Here is a 27,680-nt window from a genome sequence, read left to right on the forward strand (position 1 = left end):
AAACACTAACTGCAAGAATTGTGCTAATGCTTTTGTGCAATTGATGGCCATTGGAAATAACGGCTGCCATTGCAGTCGTATTTGCATAATTGTTGTGATTGCTGAACAAACATTATGTTGCAAAGTGCACATAATGTTGCGCAGTGTCAGCCAACACTTAAAACAAAATGAAGATCTTGTTGCATAAAACGTTTGAAGCTGAAAATATCACATGCATTTTGAAACCAAATAGTATAGCCTAACACAAAATGGATTGTAAAACACCGGAATTGGCCTGCGAGTAGACGTTGTCTTATCCTAGTCATCAAAGTTAATAGTCCTCTCACAAAAGATTATTAGGCAAAAGACACATATGAGTACTCATATGTATAAGAAATATAACTTACATTTTGTTTCTTCTTTTCTTGAACCAGAGTTACATATCGTAACGCAATCTTGGTCAGAGTTGTGGCAAGGGAGGCTGCAACAAAGAAATCCCCATCCAGTAAGAACCCTCTCAGTGGAGGCCTACACAAAATGGGGAGAAAGGCCATTTTGAAACACAGGAACACTGTCACTCTTATATATTCTAATTTAGGTTCATACTGCTTGGTCAGTAAATATGTATGACAAGAGTCTCAAAGGAAAAAAAGATGTTATTAGCTATTCATAATGTAGTTAGCTATACGCTATGTAAGAAGAATAGAAAAATAGCTCGCACATTAAATTAGGGATTCCCATAAGCCCACAACTATGTTTTTTTAATTTAAAATTAACTAGACATTTTAAATAGAAAATATATAACAAACCATCATCTCATCTCACCTTCATTCTAGCTGAAAGACTGCTCTTTCAACTGTGAGTGAAAGAACTAGCTGGTAGGATTGTTAACACAAACGCTCAGGGAAGCATTTGCTCAGTGTTGTAATAAGTAAGTTCTAAAGTCATTTACCTAATTGCTCAAGTAGGAAAATATCTGGCTTTTTATTTCACTTCTACCTGCTTCTCATCCTCCAAATTCTGGTCTGATTTTTATGTCTGAGCTGGGCTACAGCATTTCTGCATCTTTGTAACAGTATGAGAAAGAGCTGTAAAGTAAATCTTCAACTACATTTGGGCAGCATCCAGATTAAATTCTATTGAAATTAATGGTGTGCAAGTTAGTCATGAGTAATTTGTCTCATTGATTTCAATAGTGCTTAATCATAACTGTATTTAGCTGTTATAACTGTTTAATGGTTTTTATCTGTGTTGTCAATCGACTCAAAGTTTGAGTGACAGTCACTGGTGTAATGGAGCTGGGACGGAGCGTGTGTGTGTGTGTGTGTGTGTGCACGCACATGCACTGACCTGGCACTTCTCCCAGTCCCAGGACGCTGCCTGAACGACCCTCATGGCCCACACTCTAATTTTTGGCACCGCCACAAGAGTGGTGCACCATTTAGTCAAGATACGGCCAGCTTCCCCACCAGCTGCTGCCCGGTGCAGCATGTGCCTCCTCACCACTCTGGCAAGGTGCCTCGTTCTCAGCGGTGAAGAAGAGCCCCAGCTCTTCCCCACCCCGGAAGAGGCATCCACGCTCACCACCATGCCGTTACTGTCCAGGGGTGGTCACTGCATGGCTGGCCTGCCCCAGCTGAAGGGTGTCTTGCTACATCAGCCACTCCACACCATTCAAGGGGTGAAGCCAAGACCCTGCCGTGAAGGCCACTTTGCTGCCCATGGCAGCCACACTGAAGGGGGCCACATTGTTTGGCACCAGAAGTGAAAACCCTGCAGTGAAAAGCACTTCAGTTTCCAATTCATTGCACCAGCCACCAAGAGCTCAGTGGAGCTGAAGAGACAGGTGCTGGTGAGTGACCTGGGGACACTGGGTGAGTCCCTGGAGATCTTCCTAGTTCTTATGGCTTCTGAAAACTGCTTTGGTAACAAAGAGAGACGGCAGCTTAAAAGGAGAGCACATGAGTTGCATATAGGAAGTTTAAGGTTTAACCTCTGGTTTTTTAAAGGTTATAAACATGTATACCCTATTTTTCAGACAGTAGGCTACCAGAGCAGGTTGATGAGACTTTGAAGGCGGTCACACTGCAAAATACTGGGCCAGCTGGGGCAATGGGTGGTTGACGCAGTACACCTGAGGCATAAGTAGAGAGAACTATCTTGCAAGTTCTGTTGTTGGTCTTGGTCTTGTCTTTTTAGCCCTCTTCCAGGGCAGATGGAAGTGCAGTGCTCCCTTCCCTTAACCTTAAGCACAGCTTGTCCCTTTTACTAAGCAACAGCTGCCTTAGTTTTCATTTAGATGGGATCACTTGGTTTTCACTTGGATGTGAGACTACATGTGAGCACTGTAATATATTTCCCTTAGGACAAGGGTGGGTAAACTTCGCTCGCTTATTGCGGCTGGGGATGATGGGAGTTGTAGTTTAATAACAGCTGGAGGGCCAGGTTTGCCCACCCCTGATGAGGTTATAGAGCAGGACTATACAACATAAGCCCTGGGGCCCAGATCTGGCCTGCAGGGACTATTTTACTGGCCCCCAGGTATCCTGCAGCAACATAGGAGCTAGAAACTGCCTTATAGCACAATCCTATGCATGTTTTCTCAGAAATATGTTCCATGGTGTATCTAGTGAGGCTTACTCCCATGTAAGCATGCCTAAAATTGCAGCCTGAAAGCAACAACAATTTAGGGAGAGAGGAGAGGACTTGGAATTTGGGGCTGGCATGCAGTCTAGGGGCCCCACTGATTGAACAGAGATAGGACCTATTTTCTGGCCACTATCCTTGGTTAAAACTATGAGTCCACTGAAAGGGGGAATAGATCCACAAGTAACTAATAATAGTTTGAATTTTAATGTAATAATAATGTGCTAAAAATTGACCTTGGCCCCTGCGCGCCAAGCTGTGGATGGTTCCAGACCACTAGGGCATTTGAGTTGTGCAGCCCTGTTATAGAGCATCTGCTTGGCATGCAGAAGGTCCCAGATTCAATCTCTGGAAGCATCTCCAGGTAGAGCTGGGAGGAACCTTGGAGAGCTGCTGCCAGTCAGTATAGACCAGGGCTGCACAACTGGGCCCTCCGGCTGATGTTGGATTGCAACTCCCACTATACCTAATTATTGGCCACTGTGGCTGGGGATTATAGGGGTTGTAGTCCAAAAGGAGCTGGAAAGCCAAAGTTGTGCAGCCCTGGTGTGGACAACAGTATTGAGCTAGATGGACCAATGGTCTGACTTAGTTCAAGGCAGCTTCCTATGTTTCTATTCATATCTCACCCCCAGGCTGTTAAACTGCCTAGATCTTTCCAGAACATGTCTGCATTTCTGCACATCAACATTGAATGTCCCAGTTTTCCTTTTGGATCCACTCTATTGCCCCAGGAGATTCCTGGCTCTTTGTCAACCTCCAGCTCCTGTATAGCTTTCATAGTACCTGCTAGAAGGTTTTTTTGTTATGCTTACTGGTCACCTTCCCCTCCATTGTCTCCATCATGGGAACATTCCAAATCACCCATTGACAGTGATGGCCAGTCAATTACCCCTTCTCAGAAGATAACTGCCTAATGCCAGTATTTTGGATCATCAACATAAGCCTGTTTCTGGTTCGGCTGGAAATTAAAGCCCACCCCCGCCCAATTACAAATTAATTTAAAAGCACTGCAAGGTGCTGTTGCTAGTGTGCCTCCAACAACTAAGTTGATGCATCTTTCCTGAGTGGTGGAGTTGCAAAGCAAGCCCTTCCTGCTGTCTTCTGGTATTGGCAATTTGGGGAGTGTGTACAGGTAGAAGGGACAGTTAAGGTATCACCTTCTGCTTTGGGCTGGGGCTGTGGGGGAGTTATGCTTGTTTCTGTGCCTATGAGGTACCTTGGGAAATTCTCCAAAATTTCTATGTGGACAGCGGGGATGCGGGGGCAGTGAAGGTTAATGGCTGCTTTGGGAATAGCTTGATTGCAAGGTTACTTTCTGCTTTGGGATTGGGAATGTATGTAAATGCTTTGAGAACTGCAGTTGATAAGCATCATGTACGAATATTTGTAGTGGTAATTATTCTGTATTTGGTTTCTTTAAGCCATTATGAGTTGGGTGGAGAGGACTGAATGACCTCTCTGGAGCAGGTCTAGTGGAACTGAGCATGAAATGTCCATCTGCTAAACATGTTCTGCCTTGGCTTACATTTGGATGGGACACTACATGTGTTGTACACCGCCCAGGGTCTCTGGATGGGGCGGCTTATAAATGTAATAGATAGATAGATAGATAGAGAGATAAAGTGAGCACTGTAAGATATTCCCCTTAGGGAATAGGGCCATAGCTCAGTGGAAAAGCATCTGCATCCTTGCATGCTGATGGTCCCAGATTCAATCCCTAGCATCTCCAGGTAGGACTGGGAAAGGTTCATTTAAAAATACAAATAATAATATAAAGCAGTAATTTGCTTGGGGTTTTTTGCATTGGGGTATGGCTATGGGGCAGGGCTGTCGGGATGGGTGTGGCTATGTGGGCTGGCATGGTGAGCACCTGCATTTGCAACCATACCACTGGTGACAGTATACAAAATTAGTCTGGATGCTGCCCAAAGGTTTTACTGTCAGTTTCTAAGCTCAAGGGCTAAATAAAATATGTTGCTAGACCAAATTAAGGTGATTTTTTTTTTAAAGCAACAGGCTGTATCCTAAGTATCCCCGGTGAGCAGAAGATGTTCTGTTCATGTGGAGGGGATGGGCAATCCTTGGATGCCGTGTGGAAACCCTCGGGAAGAGATTTGTGAGGGGAGGTAAGGGGGAAACTGGTGAATGTAATCCCTCACCCTTGTGCAGTGAAACAAGCCACTGAATTATTGAAAAAATATCACTGCTTACAAGTGACAAATGTTTCTTAGAGGCATATAGCTGACATCTTAAAGCCTGGCTGCACAATTTCCGTCACCGTTGATTCTCACCCCACCTAAACATTGGCTTGCCTCAGACTGAAAGTTAGTTTGCTTTTCAAATGCATCTGGAACCATGAGGGTTTTTTTCTGTAAGCAGCTTTGATTAAGCTGCAAACAACTGCTTGCTTTGTATAAGCACTGTGTACGTGCCCTGCACCACTGAAAACAAGATTCTTTTCTCTAGTGACTCAGCAGGATTCACTGCCAACTTGCAGATAGTCTCTCTGAATGCACTATCTGCTGCCAAGAATGTGCTTTTCGACTCCTTACTGGTTGCTAAAAGGCAAAAAATAAAAAGCTTCCAGGATTTCCGTAATATAAATTCTCTCTCTGGCCCCTCCCCCACCCCCTCTCATGCAATACACTCAGTTTTGACCAAATATCACAGATAAGTATTCACAGATAAGAACTGATGCAACCTGCTGAGAGGAGTGTCATTACTGGAAGTTGGTATCAGGAGGTTACATTTCAGCAAAGGAGCAAACATAAAAGCATTGAGCACAGCACAGTCACAACAAAATACAAAATAAATCAAACCACTTTGGCAACAAGTACACTTAAAACACGTGTACTCTTGTAGAAGAAAAAAAGAAACATATACTCATTATTCTTCATATAAGCACTGCTAACAAAGGTAAAAGCTTGATCACCTCTCTTCTTCCTTTTTGGCAGGCCTGGAACTACTAAGGGCACTCTGTGTAGCATAAGTTCCCATTTCAGTAACCAATTTTTGGGCAGGGCCCACAGTGATTTCCTCCTCAGGTTTCAGCTCACCAGCTTCTTTCTTGATTTCAGATTCTACTATTGGGATCTGAAAATAAAAGAGTAGCAATATATTTTGTTTACTAGTGTAAATTATTAATGAAATTAGTGTGTAATAGTTCATAAACATTTAGAGTGGTGTATTCTGCTATACCATATCAGAAAATACATCCCATACAATCTCCTTTTGTAAGCAGTCACATGGAATATCCCTTTTACTAACCTCTTGCCATAAAAACAACCTGTAGTGGCCAGTCTCCCCTCCCTCTAGAGAGTTAACAGGAAGGGAACCCCTATCTTGACTGACAGGCTGGTGACCTCCAGGGCTCGACCAATCAGTCCACCAGGTGGGTGGGACATGAGAGCTGCAGGGGGAATTCTGGGAAGAAGAGAGGAAGTGTGTGGAGGACATGCAACAATGGAGTTTTGCTGCAGCAAGATGACTGTAGATTCTTGCAAGACAGGATTGCAGGAGGCTTGATTTGCATCAGGGGTTTGGTGAGTTCAAGGGATGAAAGCCAGGGTCTTTGGCTTTGGGAATTTAGCACAGGAAAAGAGTGTTTAGTCAGACTTCACGTCAGGGATTTGTATTTCTTTGAGTGTATGCTTTGCATTTTCCTAAATATCTGTTCTTTGCAACTAAGATTTCAAAGTGTAACATCTTAGAACCAGCAAGGTGTACTGAAGCATTCTCATAACCAAGTTAAACATTTTTTAAAGTGTATCTAAAAAGCTAAAAGCCTCAGACGGAACTAGCCTGTAGTAATTTTAATAAAAAGTCTTTTCTTCTCTGTTCTTTACTTTTTACAAGCCTCCCAGGGTTTGTTATTAACCCAGTGGGAGAAAAGGGGGCCATAAAGGGGATTTCTCTGGTACAAAATGCGTCTCAGTGAGAGCTTGGCCAAATTAACAATTATTATTATCATTATTATTATTATCATTACATTTATATCCCGCTCTTCCTCCAAGGAGCCCAGAGTGGTGTACTACATACTTGAGTTTCTCTTTCATAACAACCCTATGAAGTAGGTTAGGCTGAGAGAGAAGTGACTGGCCCAGAGTCACCCAGCTAGTTATATGGCTGAATGGGGATTTGAACTCGGGTCTCCCCGGTCCTAGTCCAGCACTCTAACCACTACACCACGCTGGCTCTCCAATTAACTCCATGTGCAGGCAGACGCCTGGGAGAACAATTGGATTAAAAACCTTGCTTGTTAGCAAGGAGGAAAAAGGCGAATGGGGATCTTTGATCACTGCAATGCCCGTTCAGAGTAGCCTGTAGGAGAGATCAGGTGGCAGCGAGATTAACCTACCAGAACTTCTGGGTTTACCAGATCTTTTTCTTAACTTTTGGGTCTTGAAAGGTAAAGATGTTTAAACCAGCCAGTCTGCTTCTCAGAGCACAGGAAAGGGATGACTCAGCACTAAAGTCTCCCTCATGCTGTAAACTGGTTTAGACCGGTCAGGGAGATTAATCATTAACCTGACCTGAGTCAGGAAAGGGAATTTCCACACATCAATTCCCTATACACTCTTTTTTTCATAATCTGCCACAATCCAATATTAATCAAATCTGCCACAATCAAAGCTAATGAAGCTTTAGATAATGAAGCTCTGATTCATTAGTAGAAACTACTAGTTGAAATTAGCATGTTACAGTTGTTCATTTCTTGAAAATTAATTAGATATCGCTACATCAACTAAAGGGCTAATAACCAAAATTAATGCCATAAGATCTCATCACTGGATGGATTAAAACTAATTTGGAAAAAATGATTTACAAATGATCATCAATGAAGGGGACTGGAATAGGATTTGGCTTTTTAAAACTATATTTTCATCTTCTGCTCAAATTAGAAAAAGTTACCTTAAAAATTTCTAGAGGTTACATGACTCCTGTGAAATTGGCATATAATCTATGCTTTGTAGCAACAACTAAAATGACAAGGGCACATATTTTCATCTATGGTGGATGTGCCAAGGATTAGATACTACTGGGGCTTGGTATTTACAGAAATGGACAAAATCATTAAAACAAATCTTCAGCTAGCATTGTTGGGAATATTTACTGACGTTAATAAAGTAATAAAATCTAAAAGAGTTAGTAATTTACATGTTGATAGCGGCCAGAATGTTGTTAACTAAATATTGGAAGCATGGAATATTATCTTTAGATGAATGGTATAAACAGCTTTGGTTTGGTATAAACAGCTACAGCTGAGAAATTAACCCATTTGTTGCATCTTTGAATGGGACAATCAAAACCATATTCTTTTCTTGCAATTTGGCAAGATTAATATTTATCATCAGTCAAATAAATTATGGTAAAGTCTTGCTTGCTTGTTATACTCAAACTTTGAAAGATGTGTTTTTAAATTTTACTTTAAAAATGATGTTCTAAATAAATAAAGATACAGTTGTTCATTTCAAGAGTAATAGATGGATGTTCCAAAAATCAGAAACCAAACCTGAAATCAGTATTTGCAAAAATTTACAGCATCTTCCAAAGGTTTCCCATTTTTCTCTCTGAAACGTATAAACATAAAAAGGTCTTTTGATTAACAATGTAGACATACCTCTCCCAGTGATCTACGAACTTCTGTCATTACACTTTGTATATCTTCTCTTGTGCTGCAGTATTCTCCAAGGATCCAAAGTGCTCCCCGATAAATTCTACAAAGCAAAGTAAAAGTTCAGCATCATTACTTATAAAGCAATAATGAATTTGCCTTGTGCAAGAAGCATCAGTCATTCCAACCCAAAGGAATCAAGTCTGCACCTGAAGAAAGTGGTTTTTAAAAAATGAGTGCAATTTGCTACTCATCAGAGAAAACGGGGGAGGGGGCGTGGAGTGGAGAGGCGAATGGAAACTAATTGCAAGGGCAGGATGATTAACTGGGTAAGTTTTTAATCATTTCCACCTTAAGTTCTATAACCATGCTCTCTGGGACAGCAGATCAATGCACATTTCTTCCACATTTTAAAATGTGGAGGTATAGGATTATTAGATATCATTACTATAAATATGGACAGATTTTTAAAATGTGTTATACTGATAACTCCATTCTTAATCAGAACTGAATCTGCTTACATGGGGTATCTTAATAAAGTTGAATAAGCATTCTTATTTATTTATTTATTTATTTGACATATACTGCCCAAAACGTCTCGGAGCAAGCATTCTTGAGTAACAATAATTCATATTATATTTAATGGCAGTTAGCTGCTGCTTCAGTGATCTTTAGCAGCAACAGGTGAATGGCACAATAACGTTAGACTTCATTATTTATGCTATTAAATGATAAATATAAAAACAACTCACAACTAAGTCTCATAAATGAGATTTAGATCTGCACAGCTTTATTCAAGTGCTGCTACAATAAACTTTATTTGCACATAACTCAGAAGAGAAATAGCTCAGGCAATAAAATTAATTTTTATTTCTAGACTTTTGCCTAAAGTCATTTGCACCCAGGTCATGTTCCTCAACCAGCAATTCATTTCAATAGCTCAGAAAGGTGTAAGGAACATGAAGCCTTTGAATCCAAGTACCGAGTGGCACATTCTTGAGATGTATGTTGAAACTTACTTGACAGATTTAATAGCATGGAACACTTCCAACATTTTCTCCACAATAAGTAGTCTGAGATTATCAAAACGCTGGATGGCTTCACGCACAAACTCTAACACATCAGCAGCTGCAGCTTCATTGTAATCACTTAGGAATTCCATCAGCTAGGACAAGAGCAAGCATGAACCAACAGTAATGTCACACAATTTGAAAGAAGACATAATTACTACACTGGCTAATGATTAAGGTAAAGGGTGCCGTCAAGTCGATTTCGACTCCTGGAGCCCACAGAGCCCTGTGGTTTTCTTTGATAGAATACAGGAGGGGTTTACCATTGCCACCTCCTGCGCAGTATGAAATGATGCCTTTCAGCATTTTCCTCTATCGCTGCTGCCCGACATAGGTGTTTCAGTGGGGATTCAAACCGGCAACCTTCTGCTTGTTAGTCAAGCATTTTCCCACTGTGCCACTTAAGGTAGCTACAAAACAGAAAATGAATAACTCCAGTACTCAACTTTTTCTGACATATCCAGATTAGCCTTGGCCATTGTCAGATATAGAGACAACATCTGGATTAGCACTGCAAGTGTGCAGTAATGCGAGTTCTAGACTATCACTGCATTGTCACTTGAGCAGAAGAAGGGACGATTTTAAGTGATTCCCCCTTCCCCCAAAGTCCATTGTTAGTCACCAAAATGTGATCAGAGACAAACCTTGTCAACTCACAATGGGCCTCAGAGGAAAGAGGAGGTTGCAGAAAGTCGCCAACTTCCTCCACTCTAGTGATAGTGCATCAGTAGTCTGGAACTTGCAAGGCTGCACACACACAGTGCTAGTCCAGATGTTGGCCAGTATACTGAACAAGGAGGTATTAATATACAGCTTGTTGGCAGCATCTCGTGGCCTGCCCCCACACCTAGCCAAAAAGGAGCTGCAGAAGGACAGACAATAATGACTCTAGCAGAGCTCCCATTCATTTCCATGGAACTTTTGCAAAAGAAATTCCCAATGGAGCATTTCTTTACTCTCAGACTCAGGAAAGCTTTTAAGCTTTCCTAATTCAAAACCTATAGAGCCAAATCTTTAAGAATACACAAGATTGATACTCTTCAAGCAATAACACAATATACATTAAAGAACGTAATAATTCTCATAACGTAGTATTCTACGACTTCAATCTAGTTACACACTTATCTTTTCTTCTTTTAAACATTGTATTTTAAATAATAAAAATTTAATAACCTAGAAAGAAGTGCTAACTTACAAATGAGGAAAACATTCTGGGCTGGAAGAAAAATATCTTAAGGTATTTTTAAAACAGCAATAAACTACAGGCAACTTGCCCTGAATGAGCTCCTCTAAATCTCATTCAGGTTTAGTTTAGAGTATGTCAACAGAGATAACAGGTTAACTGTAACTAGAACTGTGGGACACTGAAAACAATGTTGAATCATTTGCATACCACAGGAATGACGTTTGCAGCCATATCAGGAAACCGAACGCTACAAGAGTGTAATGTCCGAACAAGCAACTGTCTGTATTTATCAGTATCTTCATGCTCTGTCACATTATTTGTTTTAATTACTTCTTTCTTCAAAACAATCACCAGCTAGACCACAAAAAAAAATGCAAATGTTTTGAAAACAAGGCAAAAAGGAAGATTAAAACGAAGAAAGCAAATTAGTTTTTTAAAAAATACCTCTTCTACATTTCTGGAAGATACAAGATCAAGAGCTAACTGTAGAGTCTTTTTGCGCACTTCCAGATCTGGAGTACTAAGAACTCTCAGTATGTCCATTACCAGATCCTGAAATAAAACACAAAATATCAGGCAGTATAAAAATATGATAAATATAATTTTTAAAAAAATTCATTTATAGGCAACTGTCAGTTTAACATTGGAATTTTGTGTGTGCAAGCATTTCCAAATGGCATCAAAGAGAGTTACTAATCTTCTATATGTGCATGTGGCAAGCTCCGCCTGTGCTGCAGCCGCGACCAATGATTGGCCCAGAGGGGGCGGCATGCGCAAGGGCAGGAGGGAGGAGCGCACGCCCGGAGCCGGTTAGGGCAGTGTACGCCAGGAGGTGGTTGGACGAAGAGGATGAGCGGCAAGGCGGAGGGAGGCGGCAGCACTGCCCTGAGGAGAAAGGCGAAAGGACAATGGGCAGCGGGTGAAGCACCGCTGCCCCTAGGAGGAGGATGGCAAGGTGGAGGGAGGCGGTGAGATGGCCTGGCCCCCCAGGGTGTGACAGCAGCAGCGGCAGCATGGGGGGGGCAGCTGAGCCCAACTAGAGGTGCAGATGCTCTGCGCCCAGTCCCACTAGTTTAAAAAATAGTGGGGGGAAGACTATCATCCACACAACTATGGGGCACAGTATGTGCTATATAGCAGTATACTAATGTGTAACAAAGCAAGGTTTTAAAAAAATAAAATGCATCCTCAGGAACCAAGTTTCCTATATTTAGGAAGCTGCTTAACCTTTTTCCTCCTACCATTTGTTTTCCGTTTCAGTTGCTTTCTACCTAGGGTGGGTTTCCAAATGAATCTTCACAACAAACATTCATCTGAAACCTGAGAGAGGGTAACAGCAGCAGCTGGTGGATTTTCAGGAGAAAACCTTTGTCCAAGAAAAGGTAAAGCATCTGTCTGATTTCTTTAAACACACACAGTAAAAAATCCCAACCAATCAGGGCCTAGTTACTCTTCTTGTAGCAAATAGTTTGCCTTTCCATAGTTCAATTTTTCTAGCCAAGGTAGTTTGATGTTTTAAACAACTGCCAATATAGCTCTATATTGATTGATTGATTGATTGATTGATTGAATGCCGTTGGTGTCGACTCTTAGCGACCACATAGATTCTCTCCAGGATGATCTGTCTTCAACTTGGCCTTTAAGGTCTCTCAGTGGTGCATTCATTGTTGTCGTAACTTAGTCCATCCACGTTGCTGCTGGATGTCTTCTTCTCTTTCCTTCAACTTTTCCCAGCATTATGGACTTCTCAAGGGAGCTGGGTTTTCGCATAATGTGTCTGAAGTATGATAGTTTGAGCCTGGTCATTTGTGCCTTGAGTGAAAACTCTGGATTGATTTGTTCTATGATCCATTTGTTTGTTTTCCTGTCTGTCCATGGTATCCTCATAACTCTGTAAAAATCCTACCTTTTCAAATATATGGGCTATTCTATTACCATAACACTGTCCTGCTAATATTCAGTTTTAAATCTGTGGAACCAAAACCTACCTGCAATACTCTTTCATGGGCAGGGTGTTCCTTGAGTTCAATCAAGCGATCCAAGACAATCAGTTTAACATTGTTGTCACTTTCTTTAATAATCAGGTCAATATAGCACTGAGCCGCTGCCTTAAGTTTAAAAAAAAAGTTAAAATGTTTAAAGCATTCCTACTTGTGATACAGCAAAGCCTGAGTGAAAGCAACTATCTGGTGAAAGTAGCATTCATGAGAAACAATGCTGATTTTTAAACTAACTTCTCATGTCACATTCAGGGTGAGTGAAAGAGCACTGAAAAGAATTCTATGCACATTTACCTGACTATCTACATGGAGTCAATCTAAGTAACAAAAATATATATGTAGGACTCTCACACTTGTCTAGGATTCCCATTCCCAGTTTTGTGGAGAGATGGACATACATATATTAGGATGTGGAGGTCACCGCTGTGATCCTGCTCCTCATCATTACATATCACCTCTAATGCAACTGGGCTGGTGGACACAGGTGGGCATGGTTTCTTCAGTTTATCCCACAAACTAAATAGCTCAGCGGTTTGCACTGACTTCCTTCTCTTCTGGCCCATTAACACAGTTTGATCATGAAATGAAGCAGTTACATTAGGATGTGAGACAGTCAACATGACTGAGCAGTCAATTCTATCAAAATGTTTGTGTACTGAATTACAAGTGGGATAACAGTTTGTGTGACATTCACATCCATTTGCTAGCAATCAAGAGAGAGAGGAGCACTTCTGAGATATACTCTTGTGAATTGAAACAGTGTATAAAGTTTAGGAATCTTTAACTCACAATACCAAAATGTATCATAATGTATTGATTTCCAGGACAATATAAAATATTTGATATCACAGCAATGCATTTCAGTACCTTGATTGCAGTTGGCGCACTAGAGAGCGTCACTAAAGTTCCTGCTGCTTCATATTTTACTGCAGGACTTGAAGATTGCAGTAAATTGAAGATACATCGAATGAATCGAGCTCTTTCTGATGGATTAGCATGACAAACCTAGATGAAGAAATAACAGATAGAGAAGCTGTGTTTACAAAGTGAAGAAAGAATGGGCATTACTTTAAAATAGGGTAATAGAATCTAAGGAGCTTCTCCCTGGTTACCATAATACTTTTGTTGGTGAAACAAAGGAAATTGAGTTGAATAAACACAGAATCTCTAAAAATGAAGTAAATCGCCAATACAGAAGTCTTTTTCAGAAGGCATAATATTAAAACACATTCCTTTTTTTTCATCTAATGAAGTGGGCTCTGACCCACAAAAGTTTCTATTATGAAGATGTATTAGTAGTTAAGATGCTACAGTATTAATCTTCCCCCACCCCCAGCCTTTTCTAATAGCTGAACTAAAGGATTGAAGCTTAAGTTTCAATTCCTTCACAATGAAGAAACAGTCTTTGTTTCCTGTACCTTGTAGATTAGTTCCACAATAACCAGCTGGAGAATGTCACCAAATGTCTGAACTTGATCAATGCAGGTACTCAAGTAATCCAAAGCTCGATCCTTCAGAAAGAAAACACAGACATAAACATGAGTTTTGCTCTTTCCCCCTGTATAACCCCTGTGCATTTACTGGGCAGCATTCATAGTAAGATGTGTGCGAGTGGAATGCTTCTACTCACACATGGAGAAGGGAATTATTTGTGTCAATCCCTCTTTCCCTCTGCACCTCCCTATTCCCACTAAAAGCATGTCCCCAAGGGTTTCAGCAGGCACAGGGGGTGGTGGTTTGGCGAAAATCATATCTCTCCAACATGCACAATTCCACTTATGCATGTATTACTCTGGATGCTATCCATTAATATCTTACTATTCAGCCTAGTAGAGACCCTCACGATTATAACAGATAGTTGATATAAAGCATTAGAAAAATAATTCGAGATCAAGGGCCATATTTTTTACCTGATCAGCATGAATTAGCATCATAAAGGCATTTCTTTTGCAACTTGCATCCTTCTCATTCACCAGAAAGTCATGGATCAATTCAGGGGCATCAGGGATAAGATGCTCGAAGTTTCTTTTAAAAGAACACAAATAAAGCTTACAAATGTAATGCTCAATAACGCAAGTGTATTAGCACAAAGTTTTGGCCTGGCAGCTTTAAGACTTCAGTAAATGCACATAATTTACCTGTAAATTGTATAGATGGCAAGGACTGCATTTCTGCGCACATAGCTATGACGATGTTCCAGACATGCCCGAATAGCTGGCATCAAGGGTTCCAATAGTTCTGCTTCTTTAAGCTTGCAAAGAAAGCGAAGAGTGGAGCCTCGGATGAACTCATTTGGATGTTGAAGATCCTGAGATAACAAAATCAAGATGCTAAGTGTTTCCAGAAACCAGATGTCACTACATTCCATTCTTCCTCATAAGACTCAGCCCTCCTAATCTGGACAAGAGCTAAAATGATCTAACACTGATACTCATTATTACAACATAGCCATGGTTTGGATCCAAAGAGTAGCTTTGTAAGAGACATGGGGAATTGAGGGCAGGGTAGAAAATTGGCTCCCCACTCTCAACTGAACTAAAGCGTCTCCCCTCATGCAACACGATCAAAGTCATAGCACTAGGATGGAAAGGAAAATCTTTGATTATTCAACTGTCCTTGCAGTTTTAAACATCTCTAGTTAACATGGGGTTATTATTTATTTTTGTAATAATATAGTTGTGGATTTAACATCAAGATGCTGGTTTATCAAACATAGATGATGATTCTTATTTAACATTTTTGCATGAAATCTTCATCTCAGCCATGGGGTTGAATTTAAATATTACTCCTGTAAGATGTGAAGGCACTTCTTGCACACAGTGGGGAAGGTGTCACCTAATTCCTTCCCTGACTGCAGTTCTTTGCGAAAGGCCACTAAAGGGTTGGAGAACCTTCATACAATGCGACACAAGGGGTTGCAGCTGGGATTGAGGGTGAGGAGAGATCGGCAAGGAAAAAAGGCACAGGCAAGTGGAAGTGCCTTCTATTAGTACAGGGGGATCTTTGCATCCAGGTCTTCTGTTTCCAGCATTCACTATTCAGCTCCTTTTAGAAATGGAGAACTGTGGCAGAGACAGTAACCACTCAAAGCCATTCAGATATCAAATAGTCATGCAGAGATCTGAATCCTGCCCTTCAAAAACATGGGCTGAAATCCTAAACATACTTCCAAGAAAATACTTACAATCAGGCTTTAAGCCCAACACAGGCTATTGGATTCATAGTTATCAAATACAATGCTTTCCTGTGATGGTGCTCAAGTACTTGGGCACAGATTTATTGGAATTTCAAAGACTTTTAAAAAAGAATTCTAGAATTTTAATTACTAAAAAAAATCTTCTAGATAGAAGGTCATGTGCTGCACAGCACAAACGCATGGCCAATATTATTATTTCTTGTTTACATAGTCAGACAGGTGTTATTGACTGGTTTGTTTTATCCAGACATCGAGTCCTTCCCAAGGACCTGGGATGGCTGAATTTTATTGTCAATGTTGTTGCTGTTATTACAGATATCGTCGCAGAATATAGGCTATTCGCAGTAAAGTTGCTTTTTGTAATTGGCCGATGGTGATTCCTGTGGCCCCTATGGTGTTGAGGTGCTCTTCAAGTTGTTTTAGAATTGCACCTAGTGCGCCAATTACCACTGGGATTATTTCGGTCTTTTTCTGCCACAGCCTTTCAATTTCAATTTGTAGATCTTTGTATTTTGTGATTTTTGTCTATTTCTTTTTCTTCTATTCTGGTATCCCCTGTTATTGCTATATCGATTATTTTAACTTGTTTTTCTTTCTTTTTTTTAATTATTATTATTATTTCTATACCGCCCTTCCAAAAATGGCTCAGGGTGGTTTACACAGAGAAATAATAAATAAATAAGATGGATCCCTGTCCCCAAAGGGCTCACAATCTAAAATAAACATAAGATTGACACCAGCAACAGTCACTGGAGGTACTGTGCTTGGGGTGGATAGGGTCAGTTATTCTCACCCTGCTAAATAAAGAGAATTGCATGTTAAAAGGTGCCTCTTCGCCAAGTTAGCAGGGTTTTTTTAATTAGCGACAGAGAAAGCATTATTATGGGCACAGAAGATTAAGTTTACACAATCTAGTGCCTAAAATTTTGTAATAATGTATCTAGTATCCAAAGGTAACACACTAGAGGCTTAGAAAAACAGTAATCCATTCAAAAATAAAGCTAAAGAATTAAAACTATATTTCAGCTGCAAACGGCAGAGATATTCTAAGGGTTTTCACAGATCAGAGTAGCTGGTAGGATAGACTGAGCTCCTTTCCGACTTCTGTTACCTGGATTATGCTGATGCCTTGACAATGAGAGCTACTAACATGATAAAAATAGAAGACCTCTGTCAGACAGCATCCATGTAAGAGTCCTTAAAGAACTCAAATGTGAAATTGCCGACCTCCTTGCTAAAATATATAACTTATCCCTACAATCAGGCTCAGTACTGGAGGACTGGAAGGTAGCAAATGTAACACTGATTTTCAAAAAGGGATCCAAAGGCAATCCAGGAAATTACAGGCCAGTTAGCTTAACATCTGTTCCAGGAAAATTGATGGAAAACATCCTCAAGGATAAAATTGTAAAGCACATAGAACAGCCCTGCTGGGAGAGAACAAGCATGGCTTCTGCAAAGGTAAATCTTGCCTCACAAATCTTTTGGAGTTCTTTGAGAGTGTCAAAAGTTGTATGGATAAAGGTGATCCCGGTTGACATAGTATACCTGGACTTCCAAAAAGCTTTTGACAAAGTTCCTCATCAAAGACTCTTGAGAAAACTTAGCAGTCATGGGATAAGACATGTGTGAATTGCTAACTGGTTGAAAGACAGGAAACAGAGGGTAGGGATAAATGGAGAGTTCTCACAATGGTGGGAAGTAAGAAGTGGGGTCCCCCAGGGATCTGTACTGGAACCGGTGCTTTTTAATTTATTCATAAATGATCTAGAAGTAGGGGTAAGCAGCGAGGTGGCCAGATTGGCAGATGATACCAAACTCTTTCAGGTAGTGAAATCCAAAATAGATTGTGAGGAGCTCCAAAAGGATCTCTTCAAACTGGGGGAGTGGGTGACAAAATGGGAAATGAGCTTCAGTGTTGGCAAGTGAAAAGTGATGCACATTGGGACGACTCCATGTATACGCTGATGGGATCTGAGCTGTCCATGATTGACCAGGAGAAGGATCTTGGGGTAGTGGTGGACAGCTCATTGAAAGTGTTGACTCAATCTGTGACAGCTGTGGAAAAGGCCAATTCCATGCTAGGGGTCATTAGGAAGCGGATTGAAAATAAAACGGCTAATATTATAATGCCTTTATACAAAACGATGGTGCGGCCACACCTGGAGTACTGCGTATAATTCTGGTCACCACATCTAAAAGAGGACATTGTAGAACTGGTAAAAGTGCAGAAGAGGGAAACCAATATAATCAGGGGCCTAGACACCTTTCTTATGAGGCAAGGCTACAACACCTGAGGCTTTTTAGTTTAGAAAAAAGACTGTGGGGAGACATGATAGAGGTCTATAAAATCATGCATGGAGTGGAAAAAGTTTATAGAGGGACACCACTAGAACCAGGGGTCATCCCATGAAATTGATTGCCAGGAAATATAGGACCAACAAACGGAAGTACTTTTTCACACAACACATAATCAACTTGTGGAATTCTCTGCCACAAGATGTGGTGACAGCCAACAACCTGGATGGCTTTAAAAGGGGTTTGGATAACTTCATGGAGGAGAGGTTTATCAACGGCTACTAGTTGGAGGGCTATAGGCCACCTCCAGCCTCAAAGGAAGGATGCCTCTGAATACCAGTTGCAGGGGAGTAACAGCAGGAGAGAGGGCATGCCCTAAACTCCTATCTTAGGCTTCCAGCGGCATCTGGTGGACCACTGTGTGAAATAGGATGCTTGACTAGATGGACCTTGGGGCTGATCCAGCAAGGCCGTTCTTATGTAGAGATAATTTCTTTTTCAAATGTTGACCAGTTTAATGCTATGTAACAGGTGTTCTGGCTTGGATCTAAAGAACCAAGAATGGAAGCCAAATAGCTGCTAGTGCTGTACTGCAGATGTTCATACAAGAGCTTGCAGATTAGTTCATGAAATACTTTTAATACAGTTCTTATGCTCAAGCTCTGATATAGTCAGAAGAGCATCTTTAGATTTAGTTTAATTTGCAAAATAGTCTTAGCATAAGGTGTAAAACAGCCCTTCAGAGAAAACATACCTTCACAAATGGAAAGACATCTTTGAACCCAATCTAATGTGATCAAAGAAAAAATCACACAAGCTAACAACTTCCTTTTAAGCATGAGGATCTCCTGAATGTACTAAAACACAGAGTACAGATCAAAGTTGCACACAATTCTGTTGACTGAAAATATTAAAACCTGTTTTGCAACTGGTTTTTTTGCCTATCAACACTCCCCACAATACTGGCTCATTCAGGAAAGAGGAAATTAGAACAGAGAATTTGTTTCTATCAAAAATATTAAGGTTTATCATATATTACAGCTATATGACATAAATAAGAGATTAACCTTTCTGTAGGCATCACAAACAAGAATCATTTCTTGAAGCAGTCTACCATCCGGAGTGGTCTTGGGAACTATTTCCCAAAACACTAAAAGTAGTTTTTTGATGGTGTGATCTTGAAGTGGCAGCACAAACCGAATAATAGTCATCAGAAGTCCAGGCAACTTTTCACCATTTAAGATCATTATGATTACTTTCTTCAAGGCCTCCGTCTTGGACTTCACATCTCCCTTTTCTGGTAGGGGGAAAAAGCTGCGTAAGTTAAAATTAAGACACAATATATTCAAACGCAACAATTCTCAGATGTTGTACCGCAGACTACTAAATTTTATTACATGATGATGATCATGCACGCATGGAAGGCTACTTGAAAGGCAGGCTACTGTCCTGAATTAAAGCTAAAATCTTGCTGCATTTTGATGCAGCTGTATTGTACAGCATGAAAATGGAGGAGTTGCTAGGCAGTGGGAAGGCTTGCACAAATTTTATGTCATTGATAGGTTTGTCAGTGAAGACAACTCGACTCAAGGCAAATTCTCACATACAATCACCAAATGGCAGAATTCTACCCAGCTACTGTAACGTGCAAGACTTGCACACTGCAGAGCATACTCAAAGCAGCAACATTTATCTGCTACTCAGCACAGCTGCATCAGAGTACAGAAGGAATTTTAATCTGCCACTTATCACAGTTTATTCTATATCCAGTCCTTTGCCCAGGTGAGAATGAGAATTTACCTGGCTCCTTTTTTATTGTCATTCTGAAGAAAAAAAACTTTGCTCTGATCAGTCCTCACACTGATTCTATGGTGGGTTACCTGTTTTTAGTTGCCACTGTAGAATTTAATGGACTTGTGTACGATAATTGTTTTAACATTTCACAAATTTGGATTTTATCGTTGTTTCATTTTCTTATACTTATTCACCATTCTGAGTGCCACTTGGGCAGAAAACATGGCTTATAAATAGTGTACAAAATATATACACCACCTTTCAATTATAACAAACAATATACAAAACAAAAAACAAAATCAAAACAACTCATATAGTTGATTTATCAATGACAATATACTTGAAATAAATACACAAATACTCTCAAGTTTGTTGGGGTTTTTTTATATTACTCACCCAAGTCATTCTTTAAGGTAATTTCAGATGGTGGTTCTGAGTCCATTGGGACATTGATTAACGTATAGCAGACATTTTCTGCAGCTGTCATGGTGTTTCTTTACAAAGGCACCCAAAATGCAAGAATTTTGGGGGGGGAATGGCTTATGAAACCTAGAAAATAAATCCATTAACGTAGCAAATGCAGAACTTGCTTTACATGCAACCTAAGAGTGGCTTCCAAAGTTTTTCACGAAATGATATTAGTTTTTCTTTAGAATTATTGCTTAAAATATTGATTTCAATGTTAAAAATTGCCTTCCAATTAAATCTTCAAACCTATACTTTATACACATGATAGATACCAAAAAGTTGCCATAAATGTGAAAACATACACAACCAAGTCTTAAGGTAATAGTTCTAATAACCTCAACAGGACTACTCCAATCCATCAGCGTTGCAATTTTAACATACAAATGTATTATTTATTAGTAATAAGCATATATAAATGAAACAGAAATACAGAATATTCTGTTTTAGATTGTTTACAGTGCACCCAAGGGTTTAACCACATTATTAATTTGCTGATAACACCCAGATCTATTTCTCCATTCCAACTTCTTCAGGAAATGGCATAACTCCCCTGAATGCCCGTCTGGAGGCAATAATGAGCTAGATGAGGGATAATGAGGGTGAATCCAAATAAGATTGAGGTACTGACAGTAGCAGGTCAGGATTTGAGAGATAATTTAGATCTGCCTTTTCTGGAAGGGATTACACTCCCCCTGAAAGATCAGGTACGTAGTCTAGGAGTGCTCCTGGATCCCAAACTCTCTCTGGTTTCTCAGGTCGAGGCAGTGGCCAGGAGTGCTTTTTATCTGCTTTGACCGATATGCCTGATACGGCCATATCTGGATTTAATGACCTTAAAACAGTGGTACATATGCTAGTAACCTCTAGGCTTGACTACTGTAATGCACTCTATGTGGGACTGCCTTTGTATGTAGTCCAGAAATTACAGTTGGTACAGAATGTGGCAGCCAGATTAGTCTCTGGGTCAACACGAAGGGACCATATGACACCGATTTTGAAAGAATTGCACTGGCTGCCAATAGGTTTCCAAATGAAATACAAAGTGCTGGTTATTACCTATAAAGCCCTCAATGGCTTGGATCTAGGGTTCTTAAGAGCACACCTTTTCTGTCATGAACTTTGTCATCTATTAAGATCATCTGGAGAGGTCCAGTTATGATTGCGACCAGCTCATTTGGTGGCAATCCTGAATCGGGCCTTCTCTGTAGCTGCCCCAGGACTCTGGAATACACTCCCTGTTGAAATAAGAACATCTCCACCTCTGCTTGCTTTTAGGAAGACTCTCAAGACACTCCTGTTTTCCCAGGCTTTTAACTGAAATTTAAATGTTAATGTTTTTACTTACTGAGATTTTTATCTGTTCTATGAATTTTAACTGTTTTATATTGTTTTCACATTTGTGATGTTAAACTTTGTACACTGCCTAGATCTTAAGCAAGATCTTAAGCAAACTTCGTTGGTTATATACCTTATTGAAAATGGAGGCATGACCCAGCAAAAATTAAGCATCTGAAGGCTGTAAACCTATGCAAACTTGACAGTAAGCCCTACTGAATTTAGCAAGATTTACTTCTGAGTAACATGGATAGGACTGACCTGAATGTCCTATTGATTTCGATGGTAGAGTAAAATATGAACTTAATTTAAGTGCTCAAACTTTAGTCGGTTTGCACACACGAACTTAATTCCAAGACAAAAGTATCTCCATTGATTTTGAAACAATGTCCTAAAAGCATGTATTCCAAACACAGAAGGTTCAGCTCAAAAAAACCCAGAAGGAGCAGATAATCACTTCTCTTCATCTAAAAACTTAATAATTCCAATATTCAATGATACTGGTTCAGAGTGAGACTACCACACTGATCCATCAAAATGACAGTAAATTAAGTGGGTCCAACAAAAAGATAACCAGTCTGTGCCTCATGGAAATGAGATGGATCTTGCTATTTTGGGTTCTCTCTCACCTACGTAGCACACCTCTACTGGAAAAGCACTGATAATAATGCAGTGGATCATGGATGGTATATTATCAAGGATTTTCCTCAACAACCTTTATGGATTAACATCCTGTCTGACTGAAATAAGGACATGAATAGGAAAACAGAATATTGTACCACATCCAGACTGTAGAGCATGACCAAGACTGTTGGGAACAGAAACCGTTTTTGTCTTAAGATTTACACTCATCCCAGGCAGTCAGCTATGCATCTTTGCCAGCTTGTACGGGCAAGGACCAGTACCATCTCCCAAGTCCTTTCTGCTGTTTGGAAGTAACTTGCCTAGGGAGCGAAAGGTCGCTGATTTGAATCCCCGCTGGTATGTTTCCCAGACTATGGGAAACACCTATATTGGGCAGCAGCGATATAGGAAGATGCTGAAAGGCATCATCTCATACTGCGCGGGAGAGATGGCAATGGTAAACCCTGCCTGTATTCTACCAAAGAAAACCACATGGCTCTGTGGTCACCAGGAGTTGATACAGACTTGAGGGCACAACTTTACCTTTACTTTACAGAAAAGTAACAGTGGACAGGTTCCACCCTTACACTGGGGGCAAATGGAGGAGAAGCCTCACCCCATATAACCAGCATCTGCTGGCAGGTTCTTCCTGGAGATTATTTTCCTGAGGGCTAGTTACGTTAGGCTGCGTCAGAAACCATCAGCACCCAGAACATTCAACCTGGAGTGAGGACTGCTGCTATCTTGCCTCCCCACCACCCCTTGCTCCACATAACAAATGTATGTAGAGGTAGCCAAATACCTCTTATACTTGTGCAGTCCAGTGATGGACCAACCTTGACCCCTGCACAACTGTTGTCTTTTGCTGCCAAGTTCTTCCTGGCAGCTAGTTACATCAGGTATGCATTAGCTTTAAGAACTACCAGCAGCCACAGCCCAAAACCGGATTATTTCTTTATAACTCTATGTAAACTGCTTTGAGAGAGTTCAGTCTGAAAGGTAGTATACAAATATGGCAAATGAGATTCAGTAAAGAAAGTATGCAGTGATGCACAGTGAGGCAAAAATCCCCAACTCTATAAATAAACTGATGGATTCTGACCAGGAAGGAGGTCTTGGAATCATGGTGGAGAGCTCAGTGAAAAGACTGACAGACTGCTGCAGTGGTGAAGAATGCAAATTTCATACTGGGGATTACCAGGAAAGGAATTCTAAATAAAATAGCTAGTAAATAAAAATGCTATTTTAGAAATTCATGGTACAGCCACATTTGAAATACCTTACATAGTTTCTGGTTATTCAGTCTCAAAAAGGACAATGTAGAATTGGAAAAGGTGCAGAAAAGGGCAAGCAAAATTTTCCTATGAAAAAGGCCAAAGTTTTAGGGCTACTTAAATGGGGGTGGGAGGGAAGAGACAGAAGCATCAGAGAAGTGTGATAAAGTGTTATCAAGTTACACATGGTGTGGAGAAAGTGCATATAGAGAAACTTTATGCACTCACCCTTATACAATGAAATTGATTTGCAACAGATTCAGGACTGACAAAAAGAAATGTCTTTGCACAGTGCAGAGTTCCAGTGCATGGAACTAACTGCCACAGAATGCAGTTATAGCCATTGGTTTAATTGGCTTTAGAAAGCAGATTAGGCAAATTAATGGAGGATAGCTCTATCTACAGCCATGATGGCTAAATGGAACCTTCATGTTCAGCATAAGCATGCCAGCCCTTGACAAATATTCTTTAGATCTCGGAGCCAGCCCCAAAACTTACGAGCCAGACAATGGGCACTTGGCAAAATTGACAAACTTAGTGATGGACTTTGTGGAGGAGGACAAATGGGTTTCTCTTTATTCCCTTTAGAAGCAGCATAGTCAGAACAGAAACAGGGCTGACTGGGACCAATAAAGATTCTATTCAGTAACTCTATCTCTGAATATCCTAGTCTAGGCACAACAGGTCTAAGCACCATGGCTCCCTGACAACTGGCTTTATCGAGCCTTGACGAATGCCACTACATCCCAGTTGCTGGGAAGTATCAGTCTTCATACCCTCCATGCGATTTCCCCAGAGGAGTCTGGCTGACCAGTGTGGGGAAAAGGATCCTGGACTAGATGGACCTTCTCTGGCCTGCCCCTTGCCTAGGTGGGCTGAAGTCTCTGCACACGTAGACTAGGAACACTGAGAGGTGCTCAGAAAGAAAGAAAAAACAGATGTTGCCGACAGACAGACACACGCTTCGCTCTGCACGATGTTCACGACAGTGCACTGTGTATTGATTTAATTAATCCAGCAAATCCCATCTCACAAGCTTCTGTACGCAAAACGCCTAACGAATAGCAAAATGTCCATTTGGCCAAGTATGCACAGACAGAAAGTGTGGCAACAGGGACCCCACTCGGAACAACAGGGTACCCGGTGGATAGGAGGATTGGAGCAAGCAACTAGTCTCTGCCTCCTTGAGCTAATCTTCTCAAGAAAGGGGTCCAGTCCCAACCTCCACTGCTTAGCCAGCAGTCCCCATGGAATGATTCAGGGCGCCTCCTCCTGAGTCTGCGCCGCTATCCGGGAAAAGTTGAACTTGAGCGAAGAAGAAGACCCGATTAGAAGGGCGCTAAGTAGGGCCTTCTCCGCCTTGTCGTCACCCAACTGGAGCCCCGGGAGGACTCCCCGCCCCCAGCGGCCAGGCGCCTCCTGGGCCCCGCATTGCTCCTGCCCCCTGCCCCGCTAGAACCGAACGCGCGACCCAGGCGCGCAAGCGGATTTCAGGCACAGGGAGCTACCTCGGCGCGGCGTCCCGGACTCGAAAGACGGTCACCGACTCCTCGCGGCCACCTCCTAAGCTCACCGGAGTGGCTCGTCCCCCCCCCCCGCCTTCCTGGTCCTCCTGGCGCCGCTGCCTGCTCCAGCTGACGTGGAAGCACTCCGAGCGCAGGCCACATCGATAGGAGGTACGGCGGCCCTAACGGGACACGCCTCTGCTGATCGCAGGAACGCGAACAGGATGATGATCAGGGAAGAAGGTTCGGCCTCTTCCGCTCCCTTCGCCCCCGGTTTTACGTGTTAATGGCCCGAACCTCGTAGTCGAGCTCCGTCCTCTCCTCTTGCCTCGCAATAAACTCCGAGGTAGCTTGTGAAATCAGGGTCTCTGGGCTCCCCCCCCCATCTAATTACCGCGCGAATAAGCCAAGCGATATCTGGTTACTGTTGCACTTGTTCGTTCTCAGGCGCCAGTGCTGCCTCCTGGCTGGGTTGGCGCTCTTGCTAGGACTGGGTAAACCCCTTCCCCTCATCTTTGGCCCATCCTTTGTATAAGGTCCGAGAGATCACTTTTCTCTAGTGGCATTTTTGAGTCCCACTTCTCTCTAAAGCACTCATTACCCGATGCAGCATCTGCAGTCTTGTGAAAAGCCCTTTTAATCTCCTGCGTGGAGTGGCAGGAAGAAATGCAAGAAGCAACAGGCCTTCGACAAGTGAGGCTGAACTTCAGAAAACTTAATTAGAATTTGCTGTCTTTCGAAGTAGCATGAATCAAAAGCTCTCCTGAAGGTCCCTCCCCGACAGGCTTTGATGTTATGGTAAGGAATTATTTCCATCAACGTGGCAACCCTAGATGGCACCTTTAAAAGGACTACACCCAAACCCTTTTACAGACCAGTCTTATGTATGTCCACACCAAAGTTCCAGAGAGTTTAAGAGGAGCTTATTCTCAATTAAGGGCTCAGTCTCCTAACCTATAGTTATTATGAAGTCCCATTGAATTTAGTTGATCTCATTTCTGAATAAATATATTTTGGGCTATTCATCGATTCAGAGCCCTAGATATTTACTAAAATAAAGCTGCTGCATCTGTGTTTGAAGTTTGGGTGAGAGGCTTAATCAAAAGTAAGAAAATCAATTAAGTGCATTCAGCAACAGATATAGGACAGGGATTTAAAGGGTATTCACACGCACAGCTTAACCCAGGCTGTGAAGTGCCCCCGCACTAAGTCCCATATTTAAACCCATTGTTTCACCAAGATTAAGCAAACCTATGGTTCACTTAACTCAGCTAGCAATAGTCTGGGTGATCACCACCAGGTGATCCTGCTCCCAAGTGGCACATGGATTATTTTTCACTCACCATGCAACATAAAGATACTTGGCTGTTTACCGTGTATCTACATGCATGCATGTGTACATATATAAATACTTCAAAGCAGCGTGGTAAAGTGCTCACCAGGGATGTATAAAAATTAGTTAACAATACATGCATCTTGAAAAGCAGTGGGATAGATAAGACAGGCTCAGACGCGCAACGTGTGCCATACAGTGGCACCTGCCTTTCCTCTCTGACAAGAAGACGCACAAGGCAGCCCTTGGACAAAAAGGAAGAGGTAAGGAGAGGGCTATATCTTAATGGTGTCTCAGTCTGTTTTTCAGTGTGCTTCTACTGCAAACTATAAGAGCTTTAAAAACAATATATTAAATAGAAATATTGGTCTTACCTGTGGAAGGTTCTTTTTCACAGTGTTGAGATCATCCTTCACAAATGGGTTGTGCTCCAATCATGCCTCAGGAAAAGACAGGAAGTACAAATTTAAACTAATTGGTAATATCTGGTAGCTGGCTGGAGGCGCCAAAAAATCCCTATTCTGGAACTGTCGAGCTAGGTAGAAAGAATTTAGTTTGCAAGTCTATAGAAATATTGTTTGGAAAGAAAAAGCAGAGGAGATCAACCAATAGAGTGAAAATACGCAGAATAAGAATTGGAAAGACAAGGGATACTAATACCCTGGGAGTCGACCACCTCCTGCAACTGGCCCCTTCCCTGGCATCAGGGAGAACAGATATCCGCAGGTGGGGCAGATGACCTCAGGCATTGAGAGAAAGAACCCTTCACAGGTAAGACCAATGTTTCTTTTTCCACAGTTGTCTGAGGTCATCCTTCACAAACAGGACATGCTCAAGCAGAGGAAGAGTAGGGAGGATAGAGCAGATGTGCTAGACTACCTGTTGTAAGACTGTGCGACCAAGAGCCACCAGGGCTGAGTGAAAAGAGACAAAGTATAACAGCATCCTGTTGTAAAATGCAAAGTTTCTTCCTGGCCAATAGGGCCCTCAACTCTGATATTCTGTGGACCAAAGTTATGGCAACGAGGAACAGGACCTTGCATGAGGATTTTAAAAGGTACTGAATGTAGAGGTTTGAAGGGTTCTTGGGTGAGGGCATTCAATACCTTATTGAGGTCCCAAGAAGGGTACAGGGGGAGGAGCCAGATTGTTGGCTCCTCTGAGGAAACATCTAAGGTGTGGGTGTAGAAGGGTGGACCCTTGAACATTTAGATCTAAGACTGACTAAAGAGCTGACATCTGCCTACGCAACATGTTGGGGCGTAGACCGATGTCCAGACCCTTTTGAAAGAAGGAGAGAACCATGGGAATGTCAGCTGTGAAGGGGAAAACATGCTTCCTACATGCCCATCTGG

The 27,680-nt window shown here is 41.5% G+C and overlaps 1 protein-coding gene across 2 annotated transcripts in view; it reads right to left on the bottom strand.

The window, feature by feature from the left end:
- The window catches only part of COPB1 (COPI coat complex subunit beta 1), a 38,572-nt gene extending 13,295 nt beyond the window's left edge, over positions 1 to 25,277 (bottom strand). For both annotated transcript variants that reach the window (XM_053304574.1, XM_053304564.1), the window contains exons 1-14: positions 24,996 to 25,277; positions 20,183 to 20,335; positions 19,060 to 19,289; positions 14,637 to 14,806; positions 14,409 to 14,523; positions 13,917 to 14,009; positions 13,366 to 13,503; positions 12,487 to 12,606; positions 10,943 to 11,050; positions 10,706 to 10,852; positions 9,262 to 9,407; positions 8,249 to 8,345; positions 5,561 to 5,721; positions 387 to 507 (exon numbers count right to left, since the gene is read on the bottom strand). In XM_053304574.1, coding sequence (XP_053160549.1) covers positions 387 to 507; positions 5,561 to 5,721; positions 8,249 to 8,345; positions 9,262 to 9,407; positions 10,706 to 10,852; positions 10,943 to 11,050; positions 12,487 to 12,606; positions 13,366 to 13,503; positions 13,917 to 14,009; positions 14,409 to 14,523; positions 14,637 to 14,806; positions 19,060 to 19,289; positions 20,183 to 20,273 — 1,737 coding nt within the window. In that variant the 5' untranslated portion in view covers positions 20,274 to 20,335; positions 24,996 to 25,277. The remainder of the gene's footprint in view (positions 1 to 386; positions 508 to 5,560; positions 5,722 to 8,248; positions 8,346 to 9,261; positions 9,408 to 10,705; positions 10,853 to 10,942; positions 11,051 to 12,486; positions 12,607 to 13,365; positions 13,504 to 13,916; positions 14,010 to 14,408; positions 14,524 to 14,636; positions 14,807 to 19,059; positions 19,290 to 20,182; positions 20,336 to 24,995) is intronic.
- Between the last annotated feature and the right edge of the window lie 2,403 nt (positions 25,278 to 27,680).

Source organism: Hemicordylus capensis, chromosome 1 (genome assembly GCF_027244095.1).
Source record: "Hemicordylus capensis ecotype Gifberg chromosome 1, rHemCap1.1.pri, whole genome shotgun sequence".
Classification (NCBI taxonomy): Eukaryota; Metazoa; Chordata; class Lepidosauria; order Squamata; family Cordylidae; genus Hemicordylus; species Hemicordylus capensis.